The 15439-nt window shown below is 36.7% G+C and overlaps 1 protein-coding gene across 1 annotated transcript in view; it reads left to right on the top strand.

Moving 5' to 3' along the window:
* pdlim4 (PDZ and LIM domain 4) overlaps window positions 1-15439 on the top strand; it is a 56556-nt gene that overhangs the window by 8214 nt on the left and 32903 nt on the right. Inside the window, exon 2 of the mRNA XM_038302229.1 lies at window positions 5062-5213. Within this exon, the coding sequence (XP_038158157.1) occupies window positions 5062-5213 (152 nt within the window). The remainder of the gene's footprint in view (window positions 1-5061; window positions 5214-15439) is intronic.

The raw sequence follows: 15439 nt of genomic DNA, 5'->3' as shown, positions 1-15439 counted from the left end.
CATCAATCAAAAAATAATATATATAAATATAATCTGACAAAAAAAAAACTATAGAGGGAAAAACTAAACCATTGTGAACTGGGTAAACACAGATGTGTTTTCTGCATCACTGTGGAGGAGTGTTTGACATTCTTCACCTCAGAATAGTTTTAATTCACCTACATTGAAGGGTTGCTAAGCATGAGGGGCCTGTTTAAGGTCATAGCAAAGGATCCTAATTGAATTCAAATCCAACCATTGACTAGGCCACTCTAAAGCTTTTATTCATTTTTAAGCCTTTCAAAGGGTAGACTTGCTGGTATGCCTTGGATAACTGTCCTCAGGCAAGACACAAGTGTTTAAAGCTGAGGTCACAGACTGATGACTGGATATTTTTCTTTAGGATGATCTGGTATAAAGCTGAATTTATGGCTCCAACAATTATAGGAAGTTTTCCTACTCCTGAGGCAGCAAAATAGACCAAGATATTTCCCCACCACCATGTTTGAATTTAGATAGGAAGTCCCTTTTTTGACAAGCTCTGTCAGTTTTGCAGCAGTGTCACAGGATGTAAAACCTCTCCTTAATATCTATGCCTGGTTTATCAGTTGTCAGAACATCACAAGTCAGAGTGTTTGTTGTTTTGTTCAGCCGTTTTGCCTTATTTGTGAATGATGGTTCACACTGGAGAAGAAATTTCATAGGTCTGCAAAGTAGAGCTCATTTGGAGGTGGAAAATTACTTGAGTTGACAGAAGTAATGACATTAGAGCATAAAAGACCTATTTATTTAAAACGATAATTTTGTATGTACTGTATGTGTACGTCATCTTTAGGGTTCTCTGTGGTCAGACATATTTTTCCTTTAGAAACTATCTTTGCCTTTGCCGTGTGGTATTTCTCATACCAGTGTGTGTCTGTGATTCATGCTGTGCTGTTCATGGTCTGAGCCTAAGATATAACTCACTGTAGGCGGGGGTGGGTGTGTGTGTGTAAGGGTTTGGGTGGGTGTTCGTGTGTAAGAGAGTGTTTTGTGGGTGAATGGGCTTTGTTCCAGCGTGACACAATCCTGGCATAAATCCAGCGCTCACACAAATGTTTAAAGGGAATTCTTTTTTATGGGGAGCCCACGATGATTGTGCAAAGTAAACCTTCCATCCATTTAGTGTGTCCTCAACCAATGCACAGACTAACAGGACAATCCTGTGACATTTCCTAACCCAAGAGACATTTTGGCATACGCCTCTTGCTAAGACTCAATCTTTAATTAACAAGTTTAAAGTTGTGCCGTTGTTTACGCCAAATTTCTGCAAGTGCAGCTTTCCCAGAATCCGTCTTGCAAATACAGAATTATGCAACCTTCCCACACTGCCCTCTGTGTTTATCGGAACTGAGTTGGTGACATTGGGGCGGCCGTCGGCTGTAAATTAGAAATTCCACATCTAAACCCCAAATCCAACTATTAGAGCTTCATTGAGCATGAACTTTGATCTCTTTTGTTTAAAAAAAACTTTCCCATCGAATTGTTCTTTTTACTCTGCCATTTTACATTGTATTTACTCTGGAATGATTACTATAGGTGGATGGATGGCTGTTACTGATTCAGAAGCAACATATTAGAGTGGCCGTCCGAGTAAAAACATTAATGTTAGTGTGGAGTTAAGCAGTGGGGACCCTGCTATCAAGGTCAATGGGATGATAAAGAGTTTCTTTAGAAAACCTGCGTATACCAGAGAAAAACTCAAGATTAGCTCATTACAGCTTGTTTTGTTTAAAATATTAATTTGTTCACTGCAAAAAATATAAATCTCAATAAGTTATTTTTTCTTAAAATAAGTGTGTTTTTCCTTGATTTGAGGAGATAAGTAAGACACTTTGCCAATGGAACAAGACAATTTCCTTTTAAAATAAGAAAAAACTATTTTATCGTCTTATTTCAAGTAAATATTATCTAACTATCTTATTTTAAGAGTGAAAATACTCATTCCATTGGCAAATCATCTTATTTACCTGCTCAAATTAAGGCTAAATATACTTAATTTAAGCCATTTTTTACTTATTTCTGGATTGTTTTTGCAGTGTTTGCCTGTCTTACATTTTGAAAAAGAAAACATATTGATTTTATGATTGAATTTCTAGGTTGAGGTGAACAATTACTCTTTCTAAGGTGATTTGGTGGAATAAATCTGACAAATATTTCATTGTCTTCTTTATGGAGGCGACTAACGATTATTTTGCAAATCAATTAATCTGTCGATAATTTTTTCAATTAATAAGATTAAGATTAATTAATTAAAAATACTTTTTATGAAATTAAAGCAGATGAAAAATTGAAACTTTTCCACGAGGAGTTCTGGGTAGAGCATATTGACGGACGAAAACGTTGTTCTATGTTAAATGCAAAATGTTTGCATATATTTTTTACATTTTTGGTATAATTGCTGCTCAAAGGCATGCTTTAGAGTCTTTATACTCCAGTTAATGATTAATCTTTTCCTAAATTAGCTGACGATTATTTCAATAATCGATTTCCGATGACATGTTTCAGCCCCTTCTTTCCCTGGAATGACTTAGATTTGGAAATACTGGTATAATCTTAAAAGGAAAGTTAAATTGTTGCAGTTTACTGTTAATAAAAAGAACTAAGAGTAAAAGCTGAATTCAAAAGTAGGTAAGCCCTATTAGTGACAGAAACTGAATAAAGATATTGACATATCTGGGTAAAAAAAAGTTAAATACGTTGCAGGCGTGTAAAGTTTTAAGTTTTACTTAGAATTCTATGAAACATTTTTCTTTTAATCATCACTTCTCGAGGCTCCAGAACAATACTTGTCCTTGTCATTGGTTTACTTTGTTTTTGGGTCTTTGACCCTGCAGATAGCTGTTAAAAAAAAAAAAAAAAACTGATAACAATTGATTTATTGTGCTAGAAGTGCTGAGGTATTTAAGCCTCACCTTCAAGTTGTTTTGATTTTATCCTTGAGTTGACCTTCTACCTACAGTAAATTGGCTTTTTGAGGTAAACAGCATTTCAGTTCCTTGTAACCTGCTTTCTGTCACTGAGACACGTCTCTCTGTTGTGATTGGTATATGAAGGCAGGTGTTTCTCCTAAGTTCTCCTGAAGGTCTCTAACATGTAGATATGTTGCTGAAACGCAGATCTAATTTCCTACTCCTTCCCTGAGAAAGCTCAAAAGAACGAGTACTAGACTAGCACTGAGCACTCATCAAATCCCAGATGTATCATATGGCTCCTTTATGGGGACTGGATTTGCTGAGTTGCTTTATAGAATTAATTCAGATCAAAATGTTCATATGCATTTTAGGATTTAGGTTTTATTATAACTTGTATTTATAAATATGCCAATTCACAGCACAAAGATATAAAGTAATTTTAGAGAGTCGATTCAATTCAATTATGGAGACAAATTGGTCATGAAGGGTATACTAAGGAAACCAAGAAATTTACATTGATTCATTCACTTGCAGGATTCACTCCCTTTGAATAGATTTGACTTTTCTTTATCTACTGAGGCCCTTAAGTTTAAATCATAGCCGTTGTAGTTCTGTGGAAGAAAGGTAGCGGACCAGGCTAATTCTAACCCCAACTTTTCTCCCACAGCTAACGTGGCATTCTAATTTGACCTTTAGTGCTAATTTATCATTTGGGTTAGCCACTGAATGACTTGGGTTTATAGGCGACATCTGTGCATATTTTTAATCATGCAAATTTATCTTATATGTCACTTGGTGTGTATCCAAAGATATAAAACACACCCAAATGTCCATAGAGATGCACTGATCCAGTTTATTCCAATCCAATCCAATACTTATACCTGGGCTAAACAGATCACCCAATATTTGATACTGATTCACTTCAGTTGTTGAAGGAACGAAGCATATATCACGCCATGTGGGTGAAGGTTTTAGCCTTGACATAAAAATTGTTAAAAAAGTTAACAAATGAACACAGATATAAAATGTATTAATAAATAAGGAGCAAAGTGAAAGAAATAACAGATTCATGTAAAGTTCACTGGATAGGATATCTAATATGAAATCACTGATATCTGATACAGGTATCGGATCGGTGCATCACAACTGGTCCATTGACCCTCCATTTTATTATTCTCACTCCTCCTCCTCCTTGGATGCCTCTAATATCCTCAGATTTGCTTCGATGAACTGCTTAAAGACGATCTGCTAAATTAGAGCAATATGGAAATGCAGTATACCATAAGATAGATCACAGAGACTGAGTGAGCAGGATTTTTTTTTAAGAAGACTACTTTATAAAATTCTTTCGCTGATGATTCTTACCAATTTTGATTAATTGTTGTTAACCAATTGTGTGGTTGATCACAGCATAACCCATGGTTGTGGCTTTGGTATTGATTTAAAAATAACAGGTTAGTTAATTGAATAAAAATGGATAAAACATTATCTGAGCTTTGTTTGTTTATAGAAATATCAGATTGTCTGCACTTGCAAAGGCAAAACAACATCTAAAGAAATAGAGCTGTTTGGGTTACATTTTATCTGTGCTGACTCTCCTAATCTCAAAGTAATTTCTTTTTACGGAACTCAGTTGGTCACTCTTTGTGCAGAGTGTTGACATTTGGACAACTAATAACAACTTATAATGCCCCTTTGTTGTATTGGACTAAGTGTCAAATATGTGACTACAGTACTGCTTCAGAAAAAAAAATCTCTTGTTTCAAGCAAAGATCTTTCTTAATATAAACTATAAAGCAATTTGAGTTATAATAATAAATTAATAACTAAATTATAAATATATTTTCAAAATGACCTTAAATAACACGTTTAAGTACAAGAATCAACTAATTTTAGTTGAGTTTACATCAAGGTTTTAATCTCTTAATTTTGTAAAAATGTTTAGACATTAGTGGCTCCAAATGTTTTTTAAATTTGCGGCTAAACTTTATCCTACTGTCTGTCATTTTCTGCATTTGAATGAAATGTTGAAATTGGTTTCTTTGCTTGTTGCTATTGCTCCGAGTGATGGTCTGCTTGTGCCGGCTAATTAATCTGATTTTGTTTGTTTGTGCAATGTCCATTTTAGGTAACACCTGGCAGCAAGGCAGCCCAAGGTGACTTGTACCCGGGTGACACCATTCTGGCTATCAATGGGGACAGCACTGAGCACATGACGCACATGGAGGCTCAGAACAAGATCAAAACGTGCACTCAGCAGCTCACACTCAGCATAATCAGGTATGAAACCTCTACTCTACCAGAAAGTATCATGTTTGAAATCTTTCTGGAACCTAATTTAGGATCTGATGTTGCCCTTTGTAAGGTGTAAGAGGTAAGGTTCTGACTTGCAGGTTAGAGGCTTTTTGGAGTCTCGAGATGGGGCCTTCGATTCTGTTGTTCTCCTCTTGAACTTTATTAACCAAGTGGACAATGATAGTGACATGGAGTGACAAGAACCATCACCATGATCTGTTAATATTTCGTTATATATCCGTGCGAGGCTTGGGCAGTACAAAATGAGCAACATATTCAAAGAAAAAGTTATTTAAGTATACTTGAACCAATGGTCAAAGATTGTTTTTGGATTTGAACTGGAGGACGATCAAACCTAGAGTTCACAAGAGAACAACAGAACAAGATTGTTGACGCTAAAGCGTCAGAAATAAGGTTCCTTCATATGGCTAAGCTCAACCTCTAACATTGGAGCTGGAGTTAGTACTTAATCTGCTAGAAAAAGGACCAGTAGAGATGGTTTAGGCATTCTGGGTACTTTTTACAAGATATTTTCCTTTGAGAGCAAATCCCAGGGAAGATCCATAAATTGACGAGGGGCCTTAATCTCACTATTGGTCTGGAAAAGTTTGGAAACCCTTTGAATAAACATGAGATTATTCTGGGGCAGACAGATGTGTTGGGTTTCCTTCCAGGACCTGATCCCTTATTTTACCCAAACTTGCATGATAAAAAAAATGCATTGATTGAGTCTGAAGGAATAGTTTTTTTTAGACTGAGTTTTTTATTGACAAGCACAACATTTTTTTTAATCCTGTAATAAATACATAAAACATGTAAATTAAAAGAGATTTATTTTCTGTTCTGCCTTCTATGGTTTGAACTTTAGAAGAGGACAGAGGTGACATTTTTTCTGGAATTAAAATCATCAGTCTAAACAGTTAATGACAGAGGGGGGGAAGGTGGTTGGAAGGTTACAACCAAGGAAAAACTGAAATGTCAGTTGCTCCCCACATTTCTATTAGATGGTTACTTTGGTTGCTGGAGGACTGGAAAGTGCAGAGTGATTTTGGAAACCTATAAACGTCGTCCTCTTAGATGAAGAACACATTGTGGTTGCAGCTGAAGTTACGAGTGACATCTGCCAAACTGGTGCTTTGGCTCTCTCCTGTCAGGGCAGAAGGGAGCAAAGTTGTTTTCTGTTTGCCAAAGAAAGCTTAAAATATGAATTTGATGCAGTCATGAGAGCAATAATGAGAAGAACACTCATGCTGAGAAGTAAGATTTTCCATTCTTTCTTTCTGTAGTATGCAGTCTACCATGCAACATCCTCTCCTCCTTGACCGACCTGTGATGGAAATAGTCCAGCCATATATCAAGTTAAAGCTCTGGAGCATTAAGTGGTTTTTCACATGGGGATTGTAAATGCGTCGAAGCATACATGAAGTAACAACCAGTCCAACAACCAGAGAAGGTTCTTTACAGTTGCTACAAGAAACTGGTGATTTTGTCAGTCCTGGCTTGGCTCAAAGTCAAACAGAAAGACATTTTTCAGTAGGTCAACAGTGCAGAGTATGAGAGTTTGCACCCTGCACTGAATTTTTAAGATCCTAGCAACCTAAATGCACTGTGGGATTGACAGATTAATGTACCTACCATGGATATAGTGGTCAGTTATAATCTGCCCTTTGATGTCTTCAATAATCACACATACTGATATTCTTTGAAAGGCATACACTTGATTACAGCTGTATTTCTTAACTCAAATGCCTCTTCTGTTAGGCACTTTGAAAGGGTTTTGAACCACTGACCTTTGGAACTAAAGTCTTATTGAGTGATCAAAATGGTGGATAAGATGTTGAGGACTTTCAGGAAGTGATTAACTATGAATAAAGAGCAGAACAATCATAGAGCAATAAACTGCAATCAAATTTAAGCAAAAGCTTTGTATCACAAACGCCTCTTACTCTTGTTCTTTTAGAATAAGACACGAAGTCATACATGTGTCATTTCATTGTATTGGCAGAGTAAAAATGATTTCTGATCATGCTTGTGAGCAGTACTTGGTTGTACAAGCAATGAAGAACTCTAATATTCAGCTGAACTAAAGTAATGATCCATTTGACATTTTTCTTTTATAATTCTAAGCTGCATTTGATGATTTTTAAGTTAAAATAACATTGATATTAATGATATTATCTTCTCATGAGCCCAGTATCTTCTGATTTTGTCTCAACAACTAGCAGCATGGCACCTCTAGATAACAATAATACTTTTTAAAAGGGAACCTGTAATATCCTGATGTCAGGGATCAGAAAGTTGGACCAAAAATTAAGACAGACAGACTGAAGTGATTTATAAAAGCATTTAACTGCAAGAAAGTTTGAGACTGAGCAGCTAGGACTAGATGGCTGGAATCTCTGTAGAGGGAAAATGCACAGCACGAGGTGGACGCCGCCCAGAGAGTTCCAGGAGCCGAAGCCAAAGGGGCTGCAGAGACGACAGACTGGCAAAAGCAAGCAGACGAGGAAGAGCAGGAGTTCCAGGAAGGAGAAGCCAAAGCTGGTGTCGATGAGGAAGCAAATCTCCAGGACAGAAGATCAGAGATCCAAAGAGTTACCATAGGGAAATCCAAGCCAGGGCCAGGAAACAGTTCCAAGGTCGTTAGTGGGCAGAATCCAGCAGGAGTCCGAAGACAGGTCATGCAAACAGATCAAAACAGTGGCAGGCAGGCTCAGAGGTCGGGGAACAAAAACTAGTCAGGATCAGGCAATCAGAATGACAAACTGTGTACACTAGAGAATTCTCACCTACGGCTCGAATAATCTGGCACTGATGGCTGGGACCAAACGGTTTAAAAGGGAAGTGGAACAGGTGGATCTGATGAAAGGTAATGAAACCATTGCGGAGCTAGGCAGGTGGATAGAATAAACCGATAATCTAGTCATCAGTGTCAAGATTATGACACCTGATGCAGGTTTAAATAACAGAGGATATATTTGTTAAATTTAAAAAATGCATTTTAAGTAAGACAGAGGTCAAATGTATGACGACATGGACAGGTTTTAAATCTTTTATTTATCTCTAAGCTAATTGCTTTTAATAGCAGTTTTATTCGAACCATAAAATATAGCCATGTTCACTGTTATCCCTGATATCCCTTGCAACATTTGGCTATGTTACAAGAGGTGGGCCGAACAGAGCTTCTGGAATGTGACCTTTCTGCACAGTGTTGGTCAAATAATTACAGAGTGAGCTGCTGCGCCGCTGAAGAGACTGATAGGATTTGGCTGCATTGTGTTTTGTTTAAATGGACCACTGACTAAGTTGAACATCTTTCCACCTTTTTCAGCTAAAATAATTTTTGCCTTCTTTTATCCAAAAACCTTGAAAATGCTGTATTATATCCAAGCAACATAAAGAGACAAAACACATTGTTTTTTCATTCCTAATAACAAAGACCGCTCCTTTTCATCTTTTTAATAATATAAAACTAGGTATCACAAATCACCAACTGTGTTCCAAAGAACCTGTAAGCTTTGTATTCCTGTCTGAGTTTTCATACAGTACATTTTACACTTCAAATTCTAGAGAAAAGTTTTAATAAATGTTGAGACAGAAAATTTTTTAATTTAATACAGAACATGGCTTAAAGCAGCGTTTTGAAATGTGTTGGCCAAAAAGCAGTTTATTGCTCTTCCCTCTTTATGAAATTAAACTTCTCAACTCTCAGTGAGAATCACCTCTATCTGCCTCATCAAGTAGCCTACCTAATTAAACCGCTTTGCTTTGTAGTAGCACCGGCTGTTTCTTTATACTTCTTTTTTAACAAAAAAATTTCATAATCTGACCCAGTCATATCTAGGTTATTGTTGCAATATGTGGGGCACTGCGACAGAATTGAAAACATTTTATACTGATGGGAAACTGCTCACGCTGTGTTGAAGAAGCTCTCTGTAAATTGCAGTCAGTGCAGTCCTGCTGTACCATCCATCCATCTTCTTTACACGCAAGCGGTGCTGGTGCCTATCTCCAGCTGTCTACGGGTGAGAGGCAGGGTACACCCTGGACAGGTCGCCAGTCCTTCGCAGGGCGACGTAGAGACAAACAGGACAAACTACCATTCACTCACACTCACACCTAAGGACAATTTAGAGAAGTACACAGAGAAGACCCATGCATGCTCAGGGAGAACATTATACTCCATGCAGAAAGACCCTGGGCAGGGAATCGAACTTGCTGCAAGGCAAGAAGGTTCTGGGCGGGTCTGCGCCAATGAGCAGCCCCACCTGCTGTATCTTATTGTTGAATATTATTTTCAGTTATTCTTGCTCTGTGGGGTCTAAAGCATGTAGGTCTACAGTAGGTTGGTTAATACATGTTATCATGATTATTATTTCCAACAGATAGCTGGCAAGGCTACAATAGAATCTATAAATAGTTCATGATGCACACGCTGTATGTCAGCTGAGCCGTATAGGGCTCCATCGGGTTTAAAAGCTTAATTGAGTCACTGAATATGGACCACTTTTATCCCCTACCATTGTTAAAGTCTGTAGATGTCTAGTCACCATATCATTACTGTCTCCTTGTAATTCCCACTAAATCCATATTTCCCCTCATTGTCCTCCTCCGATGAGGCATCAGGCTCAAAAATAAGGGGCGCCTGTTCATCGACTGGATTCTGTGTCCCGGTGTGACATAGTATCTGGAGTATCTGAATATCTAAAGACTCATACTGACTGTTTCTTTGGTGTTAAGGAATAATTTAAATGACTGATTTCTTCTTAGAGTACAGAGGATTGTCAGCTTTCAAATACTGATATCCTCTTCAATTCTTATTTGATTTTCACCAGTTTGACATTGTTGTAAAGGTTACACCAAAAAAAAGCAACCACTTTAACATATGTTATATGGCTGCAGATGTTTGGAACTATTACTCTTTATGGTAACATTTTTGTCATGTTCGTGTGGTAAAATAAAAATATTTGTGTCTTTTCCATTCATGGACATGTAACATTTGGGACTGAAAATATTGGAAACAGTATTCAACTGTGGGCAACAGAGGTTAAGTAAGGAGTATTTAAATGCGACCATTAATTCTGAAGTCAAATAAACTAGGAGGAACTGAAAGAGCACATGCTGACTCGCTAGAAAATAATATTTTAGAGGACAGCATTTCTCAGCCCTTATTAAAAGATCATGTCATAAAATACTCCAAAGAGTCACAAGAAATAGGAGACCTGTAATTTTGTGCAGGAGCCCATCGACAAAATATATGAGTCTACACGTCTGCTGTGAACCAAAATTACAGTACACTGGGTGCATCTGAAGTTGAGGTCTTAAGTAACTTAAGAAGTTTTCTTTGTAATGGGTTTGCATGTTTAGTTTTCATAACCCATATTTTTTTATGTCTTTTACAGAGCTTCTTTTTTTAATCTTAGGTGCTTGGGGAATATAAAGAAGCTTCAGTAAAACAAGTAGGAAAGATAGAGGATCAAATTTATTTTCTTTTTAAATACTTTTCTGTTTCTTTAAATCCCATGAACCACTGCTTCATCTACTCTGCTTTTATTAGAAAGACAAATTCTAAGTTTTTCTAATTTGTGCATCCAGCTTTCACCAAAAATAGCTTAAAGGCTACTTTGGTCTGAAATACAGAATGCATTAGTGGTACAGATTAAAAAAATAGAAAAATAAGGTATCAGCATTTTTGTTGGATGCTTTAGAGGCTCACATTTTCATAATATTTTAAAATATGTCAACCAAACCATATCTCAGCCACTAAAAATAAAACTTAACAAAGAAATCACAATGTTCCATTGCGTAGCAACGCATATTATCTAATATATAAAAAATAGTTCTTAATCCTGGTCCTCAAGTATCATGTCTGCATGTCTTAGATGTCTCTCTGTTAAAGTACACCTCATACAAATGATTATATAGAGTCCTCAGTATTCATCATGTGCTCTATATGTCTTATTCATTTAAATCAGCTGTGTGGCACCAAGGAGACACCTTAAACAGTGGTACTTGAAGAACAGGATTGAGAACCAGCAGTATAAGACAAAAGTATGACCAAGAAGAGAATAAAAACTGTAAACCTATGGTAAATAATAGTTTAGAGCAGTTTATTTAGTTTATTTAGGGCAGACTTTAACTGGAAGGCAAGAAAACAATAATTTGAGAGAACACAATGCATTTATTGCAAGTTAAAAAAACAGAATTATAGCAATATGATTTATGGCTAATTATAGCCATAAACATTTCTAAACCTCTTTCTTATCTCAATCTCTTGAGCCAGATATTTTATAGTGTGTATTGTCTTGTCTTGTCCTGTATTGTCTGATGACCGGGACATATAACACCTTATTATGAGATCAAAATGATATGTCACAAATGTAAAGATTGTGGAAGATGTACTTTGAAAAATAGTTTTAGCTTTGATTAATCTAACTAAAGAATTCATTGTGTCCTGTTTTCTTTCTGTTAATTAGAACTCTTGTCATACCATTAATTTGGTTCCATTTCTAATACTTGTAAGAAATACAAGTTTGTTTTTGTCCTTTCGGTTGCTCCCATGTTTTAGGATCCCCACAACTAGTGGGGAATGACAGATGTCATTCCTGACGCAACTTGTATTCAGACCCGTTTTCCTCGCATTATAGTTAAAGATGTAAAATGGTAAGGGAAGAAGAATTAGTGAAATTTTTAATGGACTACTAGAAACACTGAAAAGAAGGTTTAAACACAGTATTCAATGACAATGAACCATATCTTTCCATCTTCATCATACTTTCCTCCTGAGACATACCTGTTTTTCTTTCTGTTGCCTTATGGCTTCAGTCTTTGAATCTGCCTCGTCTCATTGCAAAGGAAAAATTGAGGAATACCTCTTCACACGGGATTTGTCCAAATCCATTGTGGCATTGGAGGACGTGGACGGACACGCAGTCTGCATATTCTCAGACATTTACACATGTACAGCTCTGGTAAGCCTCTCTGCGTGTTTCCATTCTCCTTTCTTCATACTCGTTTTTATCCATTACTTCTTTGTCTGTGACCTTTACGTACCCTGCTGCTGTTTCCCCCCTCCAAACCTAAATCCCATTCGGCTGATTACGTTTCTATCTTCCCTTTAGTGTTTTTCTCCCCATTTCCCATCTCTTTTGTGAGGCCTTCACCTCCCTGCACTCCCCTTTTGCCAGAGCTTGTCAAAGAAAGCGTTCCGGCTGCAAAGTATGAGAGACAGATGATGGTGGTCGGGATGCATGTTCCACCTCTGGTCAGCTTCTTTGGAAAGAGTCGTGTGTGGCGAGTTAAATGCAATGAAAAATGAGTCATTATGCCCACACTGTGTGTAACACTGTGTCTTGTTCTTGTCATCTAAAGAAGGTTTTCTGAAACACGAACAATCTTCTGTTCTCATTAAAATTGCACTTTGTGGTTTAGAGGTTTAAACATCAGTTTACACCAAATGACACAAAGCCACTTCTCTGAACATGCATTACTTTCAGTATTGCAATCATTGGGGTTTGGCTTCTGCAGAGCTGTCTTTAGGAAATTTTATTTTTGGACCTTAAGACTATAAAAATCTCCATTTACAAAAGAGCACTACAGGATTGCTTTCCAAACCAATGTCCAGTTTATTCAGAGTCATCAGAAGTTTTCAGTGGAACTGTTTGACACACAAGAACTGCAGAATCATAAATGAAATTCTAGACACTTCATTTTTATTGGGAGCATATTGTTCCAGTTAAGGGTAATTAAAATTTAGAAATATGTCATTCATCTTCATTTGGGAAATTTCCAGGGCGATAAACTTGCTGGTCAAGTATAACAAATTACCCTAAGCAGCAAAAGGGTCGATAGGGTTTTTCTGCTGCTGGTAAAGGAAAACACTGCACATCATTAGGATTCTTTACTGTAGTTGTGTAAGGTGCTAGTTTTCTGCTAAGTATAGCCACATAAATACTCTGGAAAGTATTAACAGCACTGCACTTTTTCCTTATTAAGTTATGTCACAGCCTTATTCAAAATGCTATTAACTTAATCTTTGTCCTTAAAATTCTACATACAGTACCCTATTATGGCGTTGTGGGAAACAGTTGTTTTGAGATTGTTGGAAATGTATTACAAACAGAAAAGTTATATATAACATTTATGTAAGTATTTAAATCCTTTGCTTAATACCTTGTTTAGCAATTGTTTTACAGCCAATTAGAGCCTCAAGTTTTTCTGAATATGAAACCACAAATTAGCAGACCTATTTTTGGCAGTTTTGCCCATTCTTCTCAGCAGTGCATCTGAATCTGAATCAGGTTAGAATAGAATAGAAAAGAAAATCCCTTTATTTTTTAATTGGGAAATTCTGGTGTTTACAGCAGCAAAAAAATGATAGGAAAAATGTATAATAATAACGTAATAGTTAAGAGTTAAGAGATAAACAATAAAATACTGTGCCGTAAAGTGTTTTAACAGTATAAAAACTGTGCACCTGTAGAATAAATAACCAATATACAGCTATGGACATTTTTACAGTAATGGATATTTGAAAATAGTAGCAACATTAGAGATGTGCAAAATGACAGCAGCATGTTATTTAACTGACTAAGGTAGAAACTGTGGAAAAATCAGCATCAATGTAACAACTTATTGAGGTTGTTGGGAGATAGGAGACATCTGTGTGTAGGCATTTTTTTTTTAGATTTCTCCTAAAATTTTTAATCAGATTTAACTGGCAGATTGGACAGATTGGACTGGCTTGGCCTCTACAGAACATTCACTGAGTGATTTTGAAGCCCCTCATTTGAGATCATGGCCTTTGGGACATTCTCCTGCTGAAAAATTAAACCAGTTTGAGGTCAAGAGCATCTGGAGCAGGCTTTCATCCGAGATGTACATTGCTACATTCATTCAGTCTTTCTCTCCATGCTGGTTACTCTGCTGGCTCCTGATGCTGAAAATCTTTTCCTTAGCATGATGCTACCACAATGCTTAACTGTAGGGATGGCATTTGTCTGCTGATGAGTGGACCTCTTAATATGATGTTTTCTCACTGTCCCATATAGACCTGATTGATGGTTTGCTTCAGAAATGGTTGTCCCTCTGAGAGCTTCTCCTCTCTCCACAAAGGACAATTAAATATGTGGTCATTGTCCACCTCCATGACTAAGCCCCTTTTGCCCTATCCCTCAGTTTAAAAGGCCAGCATGCTGTAGGAAGTGTCCTCGTAGTTCCACTGTGCTCAATGAGACCTTCAAAGCAGCAGTTTATTTTTCTGTACCCTTCCCCAGATTTGTCTCGGAGACCATAATAAGTCCTCTACAGTAACTATGCTTCAGTGTTTGTGTTCTAACATGCATTGTGAACTGTGGGACCTTACTTTTATATTCAGTTGGACTCTATATAAGCTGTAGAAACATCTAAAGTATCTCAGACTTATTTTATCTTAGCGATAAAACATGTCAATACTTACTTGTGTGACTTCTAATCATAGATATGCTACATTCTTTATAAATGGATTTCACATTGCCAATATAGGGTATTATGTGTAGAATTTTGACTCCATTTGGAACAAAGCTGTTAAATTGTAAATGCAGAAAAAGTGCAGGGCTGTAAATATTTTCTAGATGTCTTTATCCTGATATTAATTTACACATAGTACACACTACTAATTAGTTGACCTGTGGATGCAATTGTTTGGACTTGTTTTTATGTAGGGATATTAGAGTGGATCAGGCAGAATACAAATTACTATCTAATAACATTCCAATAATATACATCAGAGTTTGTGATTATACCCATTTATGTTAAATAATAAGAACAATTTGGTATGAACGTATAATCAGAAGAGTCTGTTAGTGCCATTTTTAGATAGGTGCATGAGTTTAAACATGTGTCAGTGGGCAATAAATCTAGGATCAGAAGGTTTTAAAAGATGATAACAGACATATGAGTACATATTAAAAATAAATCTCTAAATTATCTACAGAGTGAAACTAAAACAAGAGACGGTTCATAGGATTTGGAAAGAATCATAAAAAACAGAGATGTAGTTAGTGTTCCCTTTGTTGGAGGATTTGCCCTTTCTGTCTTGCCCTGACTCTATGACCTGTGAGTCAGAGCCCAGGAATTGAGCATGAAAGCTGCATGGGACCAAAGGAGCACAGGACTCCTGCTGGGGAAAAACAAAAAGAAACCTCCAAAAAACTAGAATACTCACAGATCTG

Source organism: Cyprinodon tularosa, unplaced genomic scaffold (genome assembly GCF_016077235.1).
Source record: "Cyprinodon tularosa strain WSP-4 unplaced genomic scaffold, ASM1607723v1 ctg484, whole genome shotgun sequence".
Lineage (NCBI taxonomy): Eukaryota > Metazoa > Chordata > Actinopteri > Cyprinodontiformes > Cyprinodontidae > Cyprinodon > Cyprinodon tularosa.
This window is presented reverse-complemented; position numbering and strand designations above follow the sequence as displayed.